This window comes from Vidua chalybeata, chromosome Z (assembly GCF_026979565.1).
Source record: "Vidua chalybeata isolate OUT-0048 chromosome Z, bVidCha1 merged haplotype, whole genome shotgun sequence".
Classification (NCBI taxonomy): Eukaryota; Metazoa; Chordata; class Aves; order Passeriformes; family Viduidae; genus Vidua; species Vidua chalybeata.
Genome location: NC_071570.1, coordinates 46,625,277 through 46,638,972, shown reverse-complemented (window position 1 = coordinate 46,638,972; position 13,696 = coordinate 46,625,277). Strand labels below are relative to the sequence as shown.

Sequence of the window (13,696 nt, the reverse complement as noted above, 5' to 3'; positions counted from 1 at the left end):
CACAGCAGCTGTTTTACTAGCAGCTGTGTCCCTTTGATGGGTAAGGTAGTCAATAAATGGTTTCCAGTTGGGCTGCAGTTGTTAAGCTGTACCTTGCTGTTGTCTGTAATGACTGGACCTAGTCTCACGTTTTCAAGTGTATTCGCACACTACTGATGTGTGGTGATGAGAATTATAGTAGCTTACAGGTCTGAAAGCTTGATTCCATGGAAGATTAAGGCAAGAATCTGCCTTAATCTTCTGACCTGCACAAGGGTATGGCAGGTGAGTCCAACAGGACTGAAGCACAGAGCAAGTCTGTAGAATACTGACACTCATTCATAGCCTTGACTAGTTATGCATTCACCTTGACTGAAAATTTCCTTTTTGCTGCACACTCAAAAGTTTTGAAAACAAAGGTGTTCAAAATGAGCTGATAATGTAATAAAGTTACTACATTAAATATAGAGTCTTTAAAGTGTTAATATGAATTTAAGAGAATTTGAAAGATCAGCAGGTTGGAGAGATTTCTGCACACTGAATTATGGTATTTATTGACCACTACATTTTCCTATCTTACAGAATATTTTATTCGGCTATGGATGTGGCTTAGAACTGCAATCCAAGAAAATAAGCAAAGACTCAAATTCAAGGCTAAAGCAATGTTACAGAAGTTAAAGCAGTATTTTATATGCTGGGTTTGCAGAGGTTAAGAATGTGTTTGCAGACTTTTGACATATTTCATCCTGTTGGAACACTTAAAATGCAGCTCTGTGGATTCTGATTACTTCTGCTAACTCTGGTGCAGAGATTTTGCAGGTTACTTCTTCTGCCTTAATTTTACATTCAAGTATGCTAGCTCACTGTCTTTATCAGTGCTGTCACAAAATCATAGACTGGCTGTGGTTGGAAGGGACCTCTAGAGGTCATGTAGTTCAACTCCTCTGCTCAAGCAAAACCACATTGAGCCTGTTGCCCATCACCATATCCAGACAGCTTCTGATGATCTCCAAGAAGTCAAAGTCCACTTCCTCTCTGGGCAACCTCTGCCAGTACTTGGATACCTGTACAGTAAAGAAGTGTTTCTGATGTTCAGATGGCGTCTCCTGTGTTTCAGCCTGTTCTTAGTGTCTCCTGTCACGGCACAAATGAAAGGAGGCTATCTTCTTTGCACTCTCACTTTAGGTATTTATATACATTGGTAAGATTCCCCTAAGCCTTCTTGTTTCCAAGTTGAACAGTTCCAGCTCTCAGCCCTTCCTCATAGGAGAAATGCTGTAGTTGCTTTGTAATCTTTGTGGCTCTTTGTTGAACTCTCTCTGGTGTGCTTATGTCTCTTATGTACTGGGAAGCTCAGAAACAAACACAGCACTCCTGGAGTCAGGACATTTTCTGTGTCTGAGCATTGCTTTAGATACCTAGACCTTGTGACAGAGCAAAGGAATTCTCAGGTTTATTTGGGAAAATTAGTTTCCTTGTTCATGTTTCTAAACATTGACTCATTTTTTTCAGAGGTCAGTATCTGTCACTTTGTTTTGTAACTTCATGTGACATGACAGTATTGTGCTACACCTCTGGCCTCCTGTGCATGCTCAATCCTGCTTACTGGCTTTAACTTCCCATTGTAGCTGCTTTTCTCCATAGCATTAGTCAGTGGAATCTGGAAAAAAACTTGGACGCTTTCTATCCTTCAGATATAATCCCGGCTGCATGTGTGTGAAGATCTCAGGCAGTACTGAGAGAAGCTGTGGACTCTTGCTGAATATATCCTGGTATAGAACTTGCTTTGTTTAGCTTCTGATCAGGTGGCAGCCAGCAGCCAGGCAGTCTGAAATTACAGTGAGCATTTGTAAAGAAGGGGGATGGAGAGGTCATGCGTTCATTGGAAAGCAGGGAGCCTGAAAACAACAGCACTGTGCATTCATCCTCTTAGCCTATGGAAAATGGTTAAGTTTTAAGCAGCCATAAAAAAACATGGTGCAGCTTATCTTTCTTGTTGCTGTTTTTTTTTGTTTTTTTTTTTTTTTTTTTTTTTTTTCCTGAGCAACCAGTTAAGAGGGAAACATACAGATTACTGGCTTGTATTTCAGAATGGACAACGTGGGTATCTATAGTCTTTGCCAAGAGGATTCCTCCAACAGTACTTGTTATGTAGGCAAGCATGTTCCCTTGCAGAACTGTCTACTATGGCACTAGTTCTAATCCAGATATAATTATCTGTAATGGCCCAAGGGGTGTACAGCCCAGGTATTTTATACTTGCTAATGCCTGTGGTATCTCCATGGCATTTGAAATTGACACAGTGAACGGATTTCACTGAATCCAAGTGTAAATTCCGTCTGCACCTTACTCTGTGTTGTGTTTTTTTAATACAAAATAGCCATTGCTTCCATTGATAATACATTTGCAAGTTTTTGACAATTTTGTTACAATTAAATGGAGGAAGGACAGTGCTTCAAGACCATCAGAAAACTAATGAATTTACTATTTCCAAGTGTCTGGGTGGCATATCAAAGATTCAAAATACTGAATAACTAAACTTGATGGTATGGGCTGTTCTAAAGGACATTGGACCACATCAAGTAAGCACATCGCTGCAGATATTCTGTGAACATCTGATGCTCCTTCTGGGACTGGATACAACAGGGGGCTGATATCCATAAAAGCTCTGGTCCACATTAAAGTACCTGAAGTTCAAAGGATGCTTCTGTACAGGGTAAGGAGAGACAAACAAAACCACTATTATGCTATTAAACATGATTTTTTATTCTTTCTGATTTTATAAACTGCTTGTACATATGCAGCAAGTTCTTAGTCAATTGACAAAAAAAAAAAAAAGCATTTTCAAAAGCATGTGAAGAATTGTTTTCTTAACATGATGTTAAAGGTGTAGAACATTTCAACTGTGTTTTAGTCTGTTGTGGTTTTTCTGTGCCTGCACCCTCCAGCTGCTAGGGAAAAAGATTTTGAGTCTGAGATACCAGAAATACAAAGCTTCAGAGGGTCTGGAAAGCAAAAGCCTGGTCCCACTTTTAGCCAGGCATTCCAGCCAGGCATTCCTTGTGATAATTGAGGATGGAAAGATCAAAAGACACGCCTCATCACTGTTAGAACCTCCATACTCCTGATCTGAGCTACTGTCACTGCAGAGAAATGCCAGTTTCTCTTTGACCTGCTCATAGAGCTAATGCTCTGGTATTGAAGGTAATGGGAATCATCAAGCAAACAAAGATGTGTAGGGAAAGGAACTAAAACTCCTTGGTTACATAAAGCCTAGTATAACTTGGCAACCAGTTATTTGCCAATGGTATAGAGGCTGCATGATTGTTCCTGGATACATTAGAAGGGAGATCTGGTGGTGGTCCTAAAATCTGCGCTGAATATGTGAGTTACCAGTAAGCATTCCTTGTGGAAGAGAGGGTGAAGTAAAGACAACCTGTATAGATTATTCCAGAATTAGCAAGTGAACTATTCACTCAAAGTTCATTATATAGCAGAAGATTGTTTCATTTTAATTGGAGGGGAAGTTCAAGTGTGGAAATAGCCCCTGTATTGACACATTACTGGACTTCTGAGAGTAACAGTGGTTGAGTTAGATTCAAAATAGGTCATTAAATTCAGGACAGGATAGTCTTCTGACTGTTCCTCCAGAGTTATCTTTCTGGATTAGCTGACAGATAGCTGATAGGTTTTTCAATTTCTCCAGCATCTTGAAAGTATGCTAAAAAGGGAGCTGGATAAAGACAGCACTGTATATCAAGGACTCATTAAAGAAATACAAACCACAGCTTACTTAGGCAAGCCTTCACTGGTACTTGACATACTTTTCCCCTAGGCCTCTGAATGCTCTGAAGGCAAGGATAAGGGTCAGATTTGACTTTCCATCCTGAAAGCTGATGGTGAAAGCAGGACAAGAACATTGCACCTGCAGCCACCCGAATGGCTGAGATGCACTGTGTCACTCTGCAGTGAAAGGTAGATTCTTTATGATTAGCTGTGCCATGTGGCTGCATTTCAGCTAACTGGCTACCAAAGAATATGCAGCCCCCCTCACTGAAAGCAGTAGATTCAGTCTCTTGAGCTATCCCCCGAGATTAAAATTCAAACAATTTACTATTGGTCATAGCCAGAAGACAAAGATGCTCACTGCATCACTGCAACTACTTATCAGTTTGTTTGGACTCCTCTGCAGTCTGTAAGCTGATTAAACTGTAGGTTTTTTCCTTCATATGCAAAGCTTCTAGAATTTGACACTGGCCTTTAGAGATTATCTAATAAATAAACTTGGTTGCCTCTACCAAATCCTTCATGAAAAGGAATTTCTAAGTGTAGCCTTTTTTTAATTCTAGAGGCCCTCATTTCCACCCACTGAAATTACTACCTGCTACTGGTGATTACATCATATTTACTTTGTGGATGGAATCCTGGAAACTGAAAAGCTGGTAAATGTCTCATTTCACATAAGTGGGAAATGAGATATGGATCCCCAAGAGTTTTACACACCATACACATTATCCCCATACAGCAAGAGATGCTCATAAATAATTCAGCCACACTCAAAAGTAATGTATAGGCTTAACAACAGAGGTGCTTAAAAAACCAGAATTGCACATTACTTCCAATGAAGTCAGCTGAAATTTAGGAAAAATACAAAAAGATAATACCTTAATTAGGAAATGCTAAAGTAGTCACTAGTTACTCAGAACACTACTTTGATTCAATAGCTGCTCTCATCAAAGAAAAGTTTGGGGCAAAGTATTCCCTCCACTCATTAGGAATTTGAATAGTCCAATTCTCTAATTCTTCTGTAATTCTTTAGTATATTCTACGTGTAGTATAATCCAGTACCAGGCTAGCAGCTCCGAGAAGAGCAGGATCTGCTAGATTTGAGACCACCACATCCACTGTTTTAACAGAGGACAGCGCCTGTTGATTTATCACATCTTTGACAGCATTAACATAGTGGTTAGCTAGAACTCCAGAAAGGATCACAAGAGACGGGTTCATGGTGTGTAGAATGTTCACAACGCCAAGGCCCAGTGCAGTCCCAGCTGAAAAGAGGAAGTAAAAAGAAACTGAGTAGAATACTCAGAGCAATTCTGGCATTAGTAGTTGAAGCAGTTCTGTTAGCAGCAAATAACACTGGAAAGTCAGTAAAGTGTTTTGTTTTATGTTATTAGGCAATATGTGTCTTGCTATTAAATTTTCTTTCAAAAGGAAAAAAGAAAAGGCAAATTTTTTTGCACAGTAATGCGTTATTCAACATTATGGATGTGAAAAGACAAAACAAGGCATTAAGCATGCTTGTAAGCAAGGAGAAAATAGGAAAGCATCGCTCTACCACCTTAGTGGTATGTATGAGGGAGGACTATGCTTAAAACAAGTAAACCAGTAAAATCCTCCATGTAAAGTAACACGTAACTTAAATTGCCTTTGCTACCTCAGACCAGCCGTTCACTTGCCTACAATGAAATGTCCCAGAATTTTCCATTATGATAATGTTGAGACTTCTTTTTTAAACTGATCTTTGTAGAGCCTTTTAATATTTTTTTTTAACTGGAACAGATACTTTTAACACTTCTGATATTTTTTCCAACATTTATATTTTAAATCTCATTACCATAAGTAATTTCTATATTGAGAGGGCCTCAACACGTACAGGATTCTTGTAGTGTTACTGTGCACTACCATTTCTGTACCTCCTAAAATACAATCATGGAAGTGTTTCACCCTCTGGACTATGTTCTCACCTGTTCTGAGAATGCTCTCTGCTTTTGTATTCCCAAGTTTAGCTGCTTGAATAAGGTGTGCAGCACTAACAATCTCCTCCTCCTTCATTGACATTCCTTCTACTAAAAGCAGATCATCTGGAAAGGAGAGAAAGCCAAGAGCAAAACATGATAATGTGGCAGAGGGTGAAAAAGTCAGAGGGTGAAAAAATAGGCAATTAAAATATTTCCATCTCTTTTACTTGTATACTGAATCCTGAACAATGTGTCCAACCCTGAGTTTAGCTGAAATAATCGTATCTGTATTATTCAGGACACTACCTGCAGAAGCAGAGAATCAAACTCGAAAGTTAGAGTGTGGTAATTCATTAGTCTTGTTAGACTCAAAAATAAATAAAATATAAATATTCTCAAACTTCTTTAAGACTGAGAAACTTTTGCTGAAAGACAATGTCACAGAATGCCTGACAGATTAGTTTATGTCAAGCTTAAAAAGAAGAGACAAGCTCGACTGTGTGCTTCTGGGAATTCTGAGACCACTGGTTCCAAATGTTCCTTGCTACTGAAAAAGATCTGTATTATGCAGGCTGCCTGTGCACCTATTCTTGTCTCCTCCTAGAAAAAAGAAGGCACATTTACTTTCTCTTAATACCTTCTTTGAAAATGGCTTCCTATACTGCAGTTTAGTAACTGTGTTTTCAAACCCAGAGTAAATAGATACCATCATGCAGTTTCTTAGCTTCTCTCTGTAACGCTATTCCTGAGGCATATGCTTCTATACATCCTTGGCTGCCACACAGGCACTCTGGTCCATCTAAGGATACAACAATGTGCCCAAGCTCAGCAGCACAGAAAGAACTGCCATGGATCAATTCGTGTTGATGAACGATTCCACCTCCAATTCCTGCAAAGATATTAAGACTTCTTTTGTTTAAAAAAAGACAAACACCCCCTGCTCCCCAACAGTTTCTAAAGGCCTCAGTTCTACAAGACACTGATATTTGCTTATTCTGATATATACAAGATAAAATAATTTGTTCAGTGTTTTGAAATGCATAATAGACAAGCTCATAGCTCCCTCCTATTCATATATGGCACAAAATGGTATATAATGCTTGTATTTTTTTTTTAAACCTATGGATGGTACTGAACTATGACAGATCTTTTAAGCTTGTGAGTCATGCTCTTTACACAGAAAACTATCCAAATTGGCCTCAAAATTTTGCATTTTTGTATTTAGACAGTTAAACCTGCGTGTTAAATGGCCAGGACAGATAAATGTGCAGGTATCTGCTGCCCCTTCCCGAACTGGGTGTAGATTCATCAGCTAGTTCTTACTGCCACCATCTAAAGGACTATATACTTAGCAAATGAGAAAAGTTACCTCACATTTGCATTTGAGATTTAAGCATACTTTCTTATATTGCTTATCTTCTAGATACATATTCTGTATTTCTAAAATTGAACGAGAATTAAGCTATAAAGCTGAAAAATGCAAAATTCTTCTAGTTGAAGTTGCTCAGATTTTCCTTAATTGCCTGTGTAGCAGTACCAGAAGAACTTCTTTCATCAAAAAGTCTAAACTATCGAAGTGGTTTTATTTGCCTGAATATATTAAAAAACACCTTAAACCAAACAAATGGTGTAGCAAAAAAAGTTTTGGTTTTCCAGGCATAGTGGTAATGTTTATGCCTATAGAACACCTGAGCCTCTAAGTGATGATGCTGGACTTTGGGTGTCATTGAACTACGACATACACACCTGTACCAGTAATCAGTGTTACAAAATTTTCTATTCCTTTTCCATGACCAAATTTCCTCTCTGCTAGAGCAGCACAGTTTCCATCATTGTCCACCCAGACTGGCAGGTGCAAAGCATCAGATATAGGAGTTCTGAGATCCACAGAGCTCCACTCCTGAATGAGTTTTGTAGAGTGAAGCACAATTCCTTCTCGAGGGTTTACCCGTCCACCTGTGGAAATACCTAAGTCCCAGAAATACAGGAGAGAAAAATGAAAACTAAATCTGTATAACAGACTTTAAGTAGAAATCTGTTTTTCTTTCTCTAATGACAAGATTTTTTTCCCCCTAATACTAGGCTTTGAAGCAGAGCATAAAAATAAAAATTTTTGAAGTATTACTGGCAGTTCCACTTTGGACATGTAAAGATCACAAAATCATTGAATGGTGCGGGTTGAAAGGGACCGCTGGAGATCATCTAGTCCAAACTCTCTGCTAAAGCAGGTTCAACTACAGCAAGTGGCACAGGATTCTGTCCATGTGGGTTTTGAATATCTCCAGAGAAGACAACTCCACAACTTCTCCAGGCAGTGTGTTTCAGTGCTCAGTCACCCTCAAAGTAAAGAAGATAGTTCATAGAATGCCACACCTCTAATCACAATGCACCAAGTATCTTAAGACTAACTAGATGGGAAGTGGTTAATGTTAGTCAGAGAGTTAATGTTCCTACTTCAGGCAAGATTACAGCAAATCATTTAATAGCTGTGTTTCTTGTTACTGCTGTACAAAAGACATAACAGCAAAAATAAATTATTCAAACCCTGGAACACTGTTAGTGTCCAGAAGTCTGCTGTAACTCTCAAGATTAAGAATGACTAAAAATAATTACTAGACCTTGAGTAGTGGTTTTTCCTTAAAAACACACTGTTTTTGTGAAAGATCAAAACTGTGTTTGGAGATTTGTCTACTGAATAGTGTAGGCCAGTAATAGGCTCCATTAGCCAACCCAGTTTTCCCTAGCTGGAGAGGCTTCCAGAGTTGGTGGAAGGACCACTGAAAAGCAGGTATCTATTATGGAGGTATTTAGCTCTAGGCAGTAAAGTTTGAACATTTTCTTGTACAGGGCTTATATAACTGAGTCACGTATGAAGATGGTTTCAGGGTTAATGCTGTAACAGAAAGCAGCCATAAAAGCTCTAAAACTAGCAGCTGAATTGAACATTAAAGGTGTAAGAAAGATCTGATTTGAAGGGCTAACATTTCTCCTCACAGCTTTGTGTACTTATATTGTTTTTAAAGAATATATGTCCAAGTTAACTTTTCTTTGTAGTGTGTGATTCAGGTAAGTTTTCATCTCGAACAAACTACTTTTCTTTAGGAACATGTCTCAGCTAAAATGAATATTCTATGTCCTTCTTAAAAATCCATGACATATTAATCAACATTTTCATAAATAACTAATATCTAAGGCCAAATCTCCTAGTCACCATTAAACTGAAGAAGTCATGTCTGATATAACATAGTTTAACACAGAAGGGGACTGCAAGTGAACTAAAAGTCAGCAGAAGGGCTGCTGTTTTCTCTGTTAGCTACAAATTTACTCCTAACATTCTGGCCTTTTTAGTTTGCCTTGGTGTATCTGAAAATTCTGCTGCACAGCTGATCCTAGCCCTAAAGGAAGGCTTACAGACAGCAAAGAGCTGTTTTGATAAACACTGAGCATCTGATTCACAAGGCCAAGACCACAGAGAGCTTCAAAATGCAGAGAGCTTCAAAATCCAGAGTACTACAAAACCACATTTTAGATATAGTTTACCATAACAGATTGTTTAATGGTTGTTACAAACTGTAGAAACTTCAGTCTTTATAGTCAGGTTCTCATTTTCACCCATTTAGAAACGTTTATTTGTTTAGAATATGTAAGAACTTAAACTACATGAGATCCGTTTCAGAGAGGTGTTTTAAATTAATGAGTAGTGATTTAATTTAATGTTGAAAAAGATAGATGTAAAAACTATGTGTTAACTTACCTACTCCCAAAATTCTGCAGTTTACATTTACTGCCTCTGATGCAGCCTCTACACACATCTTTAGAATTAATGCTAGTCTGTCTTCATAAGTTTTAGGGTTGAGCTGGGTATACTTCTTAACTATTTCACCCTAGAAATTAGAAACAACAAAACATTCCCCAGAGAAATGTATGTGATGATGAAATTTCTCTTCCATATAAATTACAGGTCAATTTGAAAATAGAGAGCCATAACTTATCTCTTTAAAAAAAACATAGGTGCTATACTTTAGTTTTTGGGCCTGCAGGCAATGTTCTTGACAGCTCTGGGGGACAAGTTCGTAAGATTAGGCATTACGTTCTGCTTCTGTAATCAACCTCCCATCTGAAATTAAATACACATTTTAAGGAACACATAGCTTGTGTGAGGAAGTATCACCAGAGCTGCTGCAACTGTTGTTAAGCATGAACCATGATAGAGCAATGTACTTAAGCTCAACACTGAAATGTTAAAAAAAGAGAGTAACAATTGCTAAAAAGGACATAAAACCCACAGTGCTTTAAAAATAAAATCTTTCCAATCTGACTGCATGAAAACAGAATCAGACAGCAGAAATGCTAGAAATTTCAAGGCAAAGGACTATACTTTCAGAAATATCTTCTAAGCAATTACACTTCTGAGTCACTTGCAGTATTGGAGTGCCATCAAGTGTCATGTATCATAGAATAGTCTGGGTTCAAAGGGACCTCAAAGATCATTCAGTTCCAACTCCCTACCATGGGAAGGGACACTGAACCAAACCAGGTTGCTCAGAGCTCCATCCAACCTGGCCTTGAACACTTCCAGGGATGCAGCATCCCAGACTCCTCTAGACCACCTGTTTCAGTGCCCCCCTGCCTCACAATAAAGAATTTCTTCCTAATATCTTATCTAATCTAATCTAATCTAATCTAATCTAATCTAATCTAATCTAATCTAATCCCAGCTTCTTTCAGGCTGAAGGCATTCTCCCTTTTCCTGTCATAACATGCCCTTGTAAATAGTTTGGAGAGGGTGGGGAGGGGCCATGAAGATTATCTTCAACCGTAGTTGTGCTGTGTAATGAAAGTATTCATGGCACCTGCTTGGATTGGTACTAAGGAACTGATCTTAATTCAATGTTTACATCGCAGGATTAAGCTAGGAGACTGCTCAAGGTATCCTGTGTTGAGTATTATTCTCCCTGTTAAATCTCCTGTACCATGTATCTCAGTGAACTGCACTGAATTAATGCAACTCATCAAAGAGGGGTAACAAAGACATTCTATATGCAACATGGCTGAATCATTGTTGCCAAAGAACTTGGAAAATTCCAAACAGACAATGGGTTTGAGTACTGGGTTCCACTGTCTCAGTATCACGTGAGCGACAGAGTTTGTGGATTTTGGATGCTTAGTTTCTTCTTCACTTTTAGTTTCGAAGGCGCATCAGAGAACTTGTTTTGGAAGACAAGGTTGCAGCAAATACTATCAGAAGACATAAGGGCTTCTAAAAGGAATTTTTAAATTTCCTTTTTTTTTTGTGAAAATAAAATTAAATCTCATATTCTGCCACTGGCTGTTAAATGCTTACATTTGTTGTGTAAATTTTATTACGAAAGTCTGATTGTTTTCACTCTGATTTGCTAGCATTTCAATTTTCACAAATGTAACTTTGAGCTCTGTAAAGTGGGCAGAAATTTTTTACATTATTTTTTTCCAGTCTGTGTTGACTCATAGGAAAAAATATGGTGTCAATTTTGCTTCTAAAAATATTACACTTTTAAAAGCTGTCTTTAAGGCCTTGAAGATCTGTCAGACATCTCTTAAATGAATGTGAAAATTCTGGACTGTATATAACCCTTCATGCTTCAGGCACCTTATTCTGCCTTCTGGGCAATTATTATTGAACTGATCTAGTTATCTGCAAATATGGAGTGTAACTGTAGGCGTAATTGTCCAATACTGTTGAGAACAAAAGCAAAAGACTTCTCATCATGAATTTTATTCACATCTTTGAAATGCTGATTTGCTAGATGCTGATTGTTGCTCAGAATGGTCTTGTGTGTCAATCACAAGTGTAATTGAAGTGTAAGGCAGTGGGGAAGCAAAAAAAATCTACTATTGGAGCCCTCCACGTTTTGCTTGACATACAAAAACTTGCAGGTTGAACCGAGTCACCTTTTAAGGAGAACCAATACATTGGAAAGCTGTTCTATTCTTCAAAGTCTGTAGTCAACCCACAAAGAAGCAGCTAAAACCTTGCACCACCAAATGGGCATTGCTAGTTTAACATCAGTCTTAGGCAAGTTGTATCAGGACTCTATGAGAGGCAGGAAAGAAATCTTCTTTATCCCTCAATAAAAGTCAACAGACTGCTTTGTTTTGGAGCTCTTTTGCATCACAACCCCACATCCATAAAGCCCAGTGGAGTTTGCAGAATATGTAGAAGCACAACAGAATATTTACCTTCATGCTGACAATTGCTACTCGGAGATTTGTTCCACCTAGATCCACTGCCAGAGCACTCTGTGTCTCTAGAATATGATCAATATCTTGAGAGATATTATCTTTGACAGGAGGAAAACAGAACTTCTTTTGCAATGGTTCTTTGAGGTCAATAGATTTAAGGAACTTCAAAATCCTTGGAACAGCATTACCATCTCCATATATTTTTGAGCTATAATACAAAAAAGAATTAATGTAATCAGAAATAACACTGCAATCTATAAAGTTCTTTCTATGACAGAAGAGTGTAACAGTGTCATTAAAATATTATGGTCTGGCTACTCTGCCAGTACTGCAGCTCACACTATGACAGACTATGTACAGTAGTTTAAAGAACACACACAGATCTTTAAAGTCTGGCATTAGTTCAATAATTTTGGAATATGAAACTGGAAGGTAGAAAACTGGAAACTAATGATACCAAAACCCCTGTAAAATTAAGTTTCATGAAGGGACCCACACCATAAAGCAGAAATAAAAATCTGGACAGTTTATGTATGTGTTACAGATCAAATAAGATGTACTTATACAGGTGCCAACTATATAATAATAAACTGTATATTCATGTCAGTTTTCAACATGCCTGTTCCTAAAATATCATACATGGTATCAGTTACTTGGTATTAAAGAATTCAGTTTTATTGTTCTGTTTAGATTTTTAAGAAATACTGCTTTTATCCTTGTCCTTAGTTGAGCAAATATCTATCGAAGTTTGTAAGAACTTACATGTTAGAGAAAGGGAAAGTCAATACTCATTAGGGCTGAGGAATGAGGAAAAGCACCATGCCAGAATTCTGCAGCTTTCCTGGAAGCTTGCAATCAGGACTCTCTACGCATCATGAGGTCAAATCAGTTATTGAGTATTGTGTCACAAAAGCACAGAATAGCTTGGGTTGGAAATGACCTCTTGAGATCATCTAGGCCAACATGCCCCCAAGGCAGGTCATGTCGAGGTGACACAGGAACTCATCCAGGTGGGATTTTAGTGTCTCCAAGGGAGGGAGACTTCACAACCATCTGGGCAGTCTTTGCCTGTTGTTTGCCACCCTCAATGTAAAACTCTTCTTCATGTTGAGCTGTAACTTGTGTTTTGGTTCATGGCCATTACTCCTTGTCCTGTTGCTGGGAGCCACTGAGAAGAGTGTGGCACCATCCTCTGGGCACCCGCCTTGGAGATATTTTTATTTATTGAACAGATCCCACCTCTCAGTTGTGTCTTGTCTTGTCTAGACAGGGCCGGCTTCCACATTCTCTCTCTCCTCATAAGAGAGATGCTCCAGACCCCAAATAACAGAATCATAGAATAAACTAGGCTGGAAAACACCTTTGACATGATTGAGTCCAACCTGTTACCTAACATTATCAGCTAAACCACAGTACTGAGTGCCTCATGAAGTCTTTTTTTAAACACCTCCAGGGACAGCAACTCAACCACCTCCCTGGGTAGCCCATTCCATTCCCGAACCACTCTTTCTGTGAAGAATATTTTCTAATATCTAGCCTAAACTTCCACCTGGCTACAGCCTCTTGTCAGGGAGTTGTAGAGAGTGATAAGGTCTCCTCAAGCCTCCCTTTTTCCAGGCTAAACAACCCCAGCTCCCTCAGCCACTCCTCATAGCGCCTCACTTCAGGCCCTTCACCAGCCTTGTTGCCCTTCTCTGCATGAATTTAAGCATCTCTGTCCTTCCTAAATTGAGGAATTGGATGCAGCAGTC

General features: G+C 38.6%; 1 protein-coding gene across 4 annotated transcripts in view; it reads right to left on the bottom strand.

The window, feature by feature from the left end:
- Positions 1–2,629: 2,629 nt before the first annotated feature.
- The window catches only part of GNE (glucosamine (UDP-N-acetyl)-2-epimerase/N-acetylmannosamine kinase), a 34,347-nt gene continuing 23,280 nt past the window's right edge, over positions 2,630–13,696 (bottom strand). For 3 of the 4 annotated variants that reach the window (XM_053932049.1, XM_053932052.1, XM_053932050.1), the window contains 6 exons: positions 11,943–12,153; positions 9,478–9,607; positions 7,470–7,691; positions 6,430–6,612; positions 5,730–5,846; positions 2,630–5,030 (listed from right to left, as the gene is read on the bottom strand). In XM_053932049.1, the coding sequence (XP_053788024.1) occupies positions 4,795–5,030; positions 5,730–5,846; positions 6,430–6,612; positions 7,470–7,691; positions 9,478–9,607; positions 11,943–12,153 (1,099 nt within the window). In that variant the 3' untranslated portion in view covers positions 2,630–4,794. The remainder of the gene's footprint in view (positions 5,031–5,729; positions 5,847–6,429; positions 6,613–7,469; positions 7,692–9,477; positions 9,608–11,942; positions 12,154–13,696) is intronic. The other variant, XM_053932051.1, reaches the window with a different exon arrangement.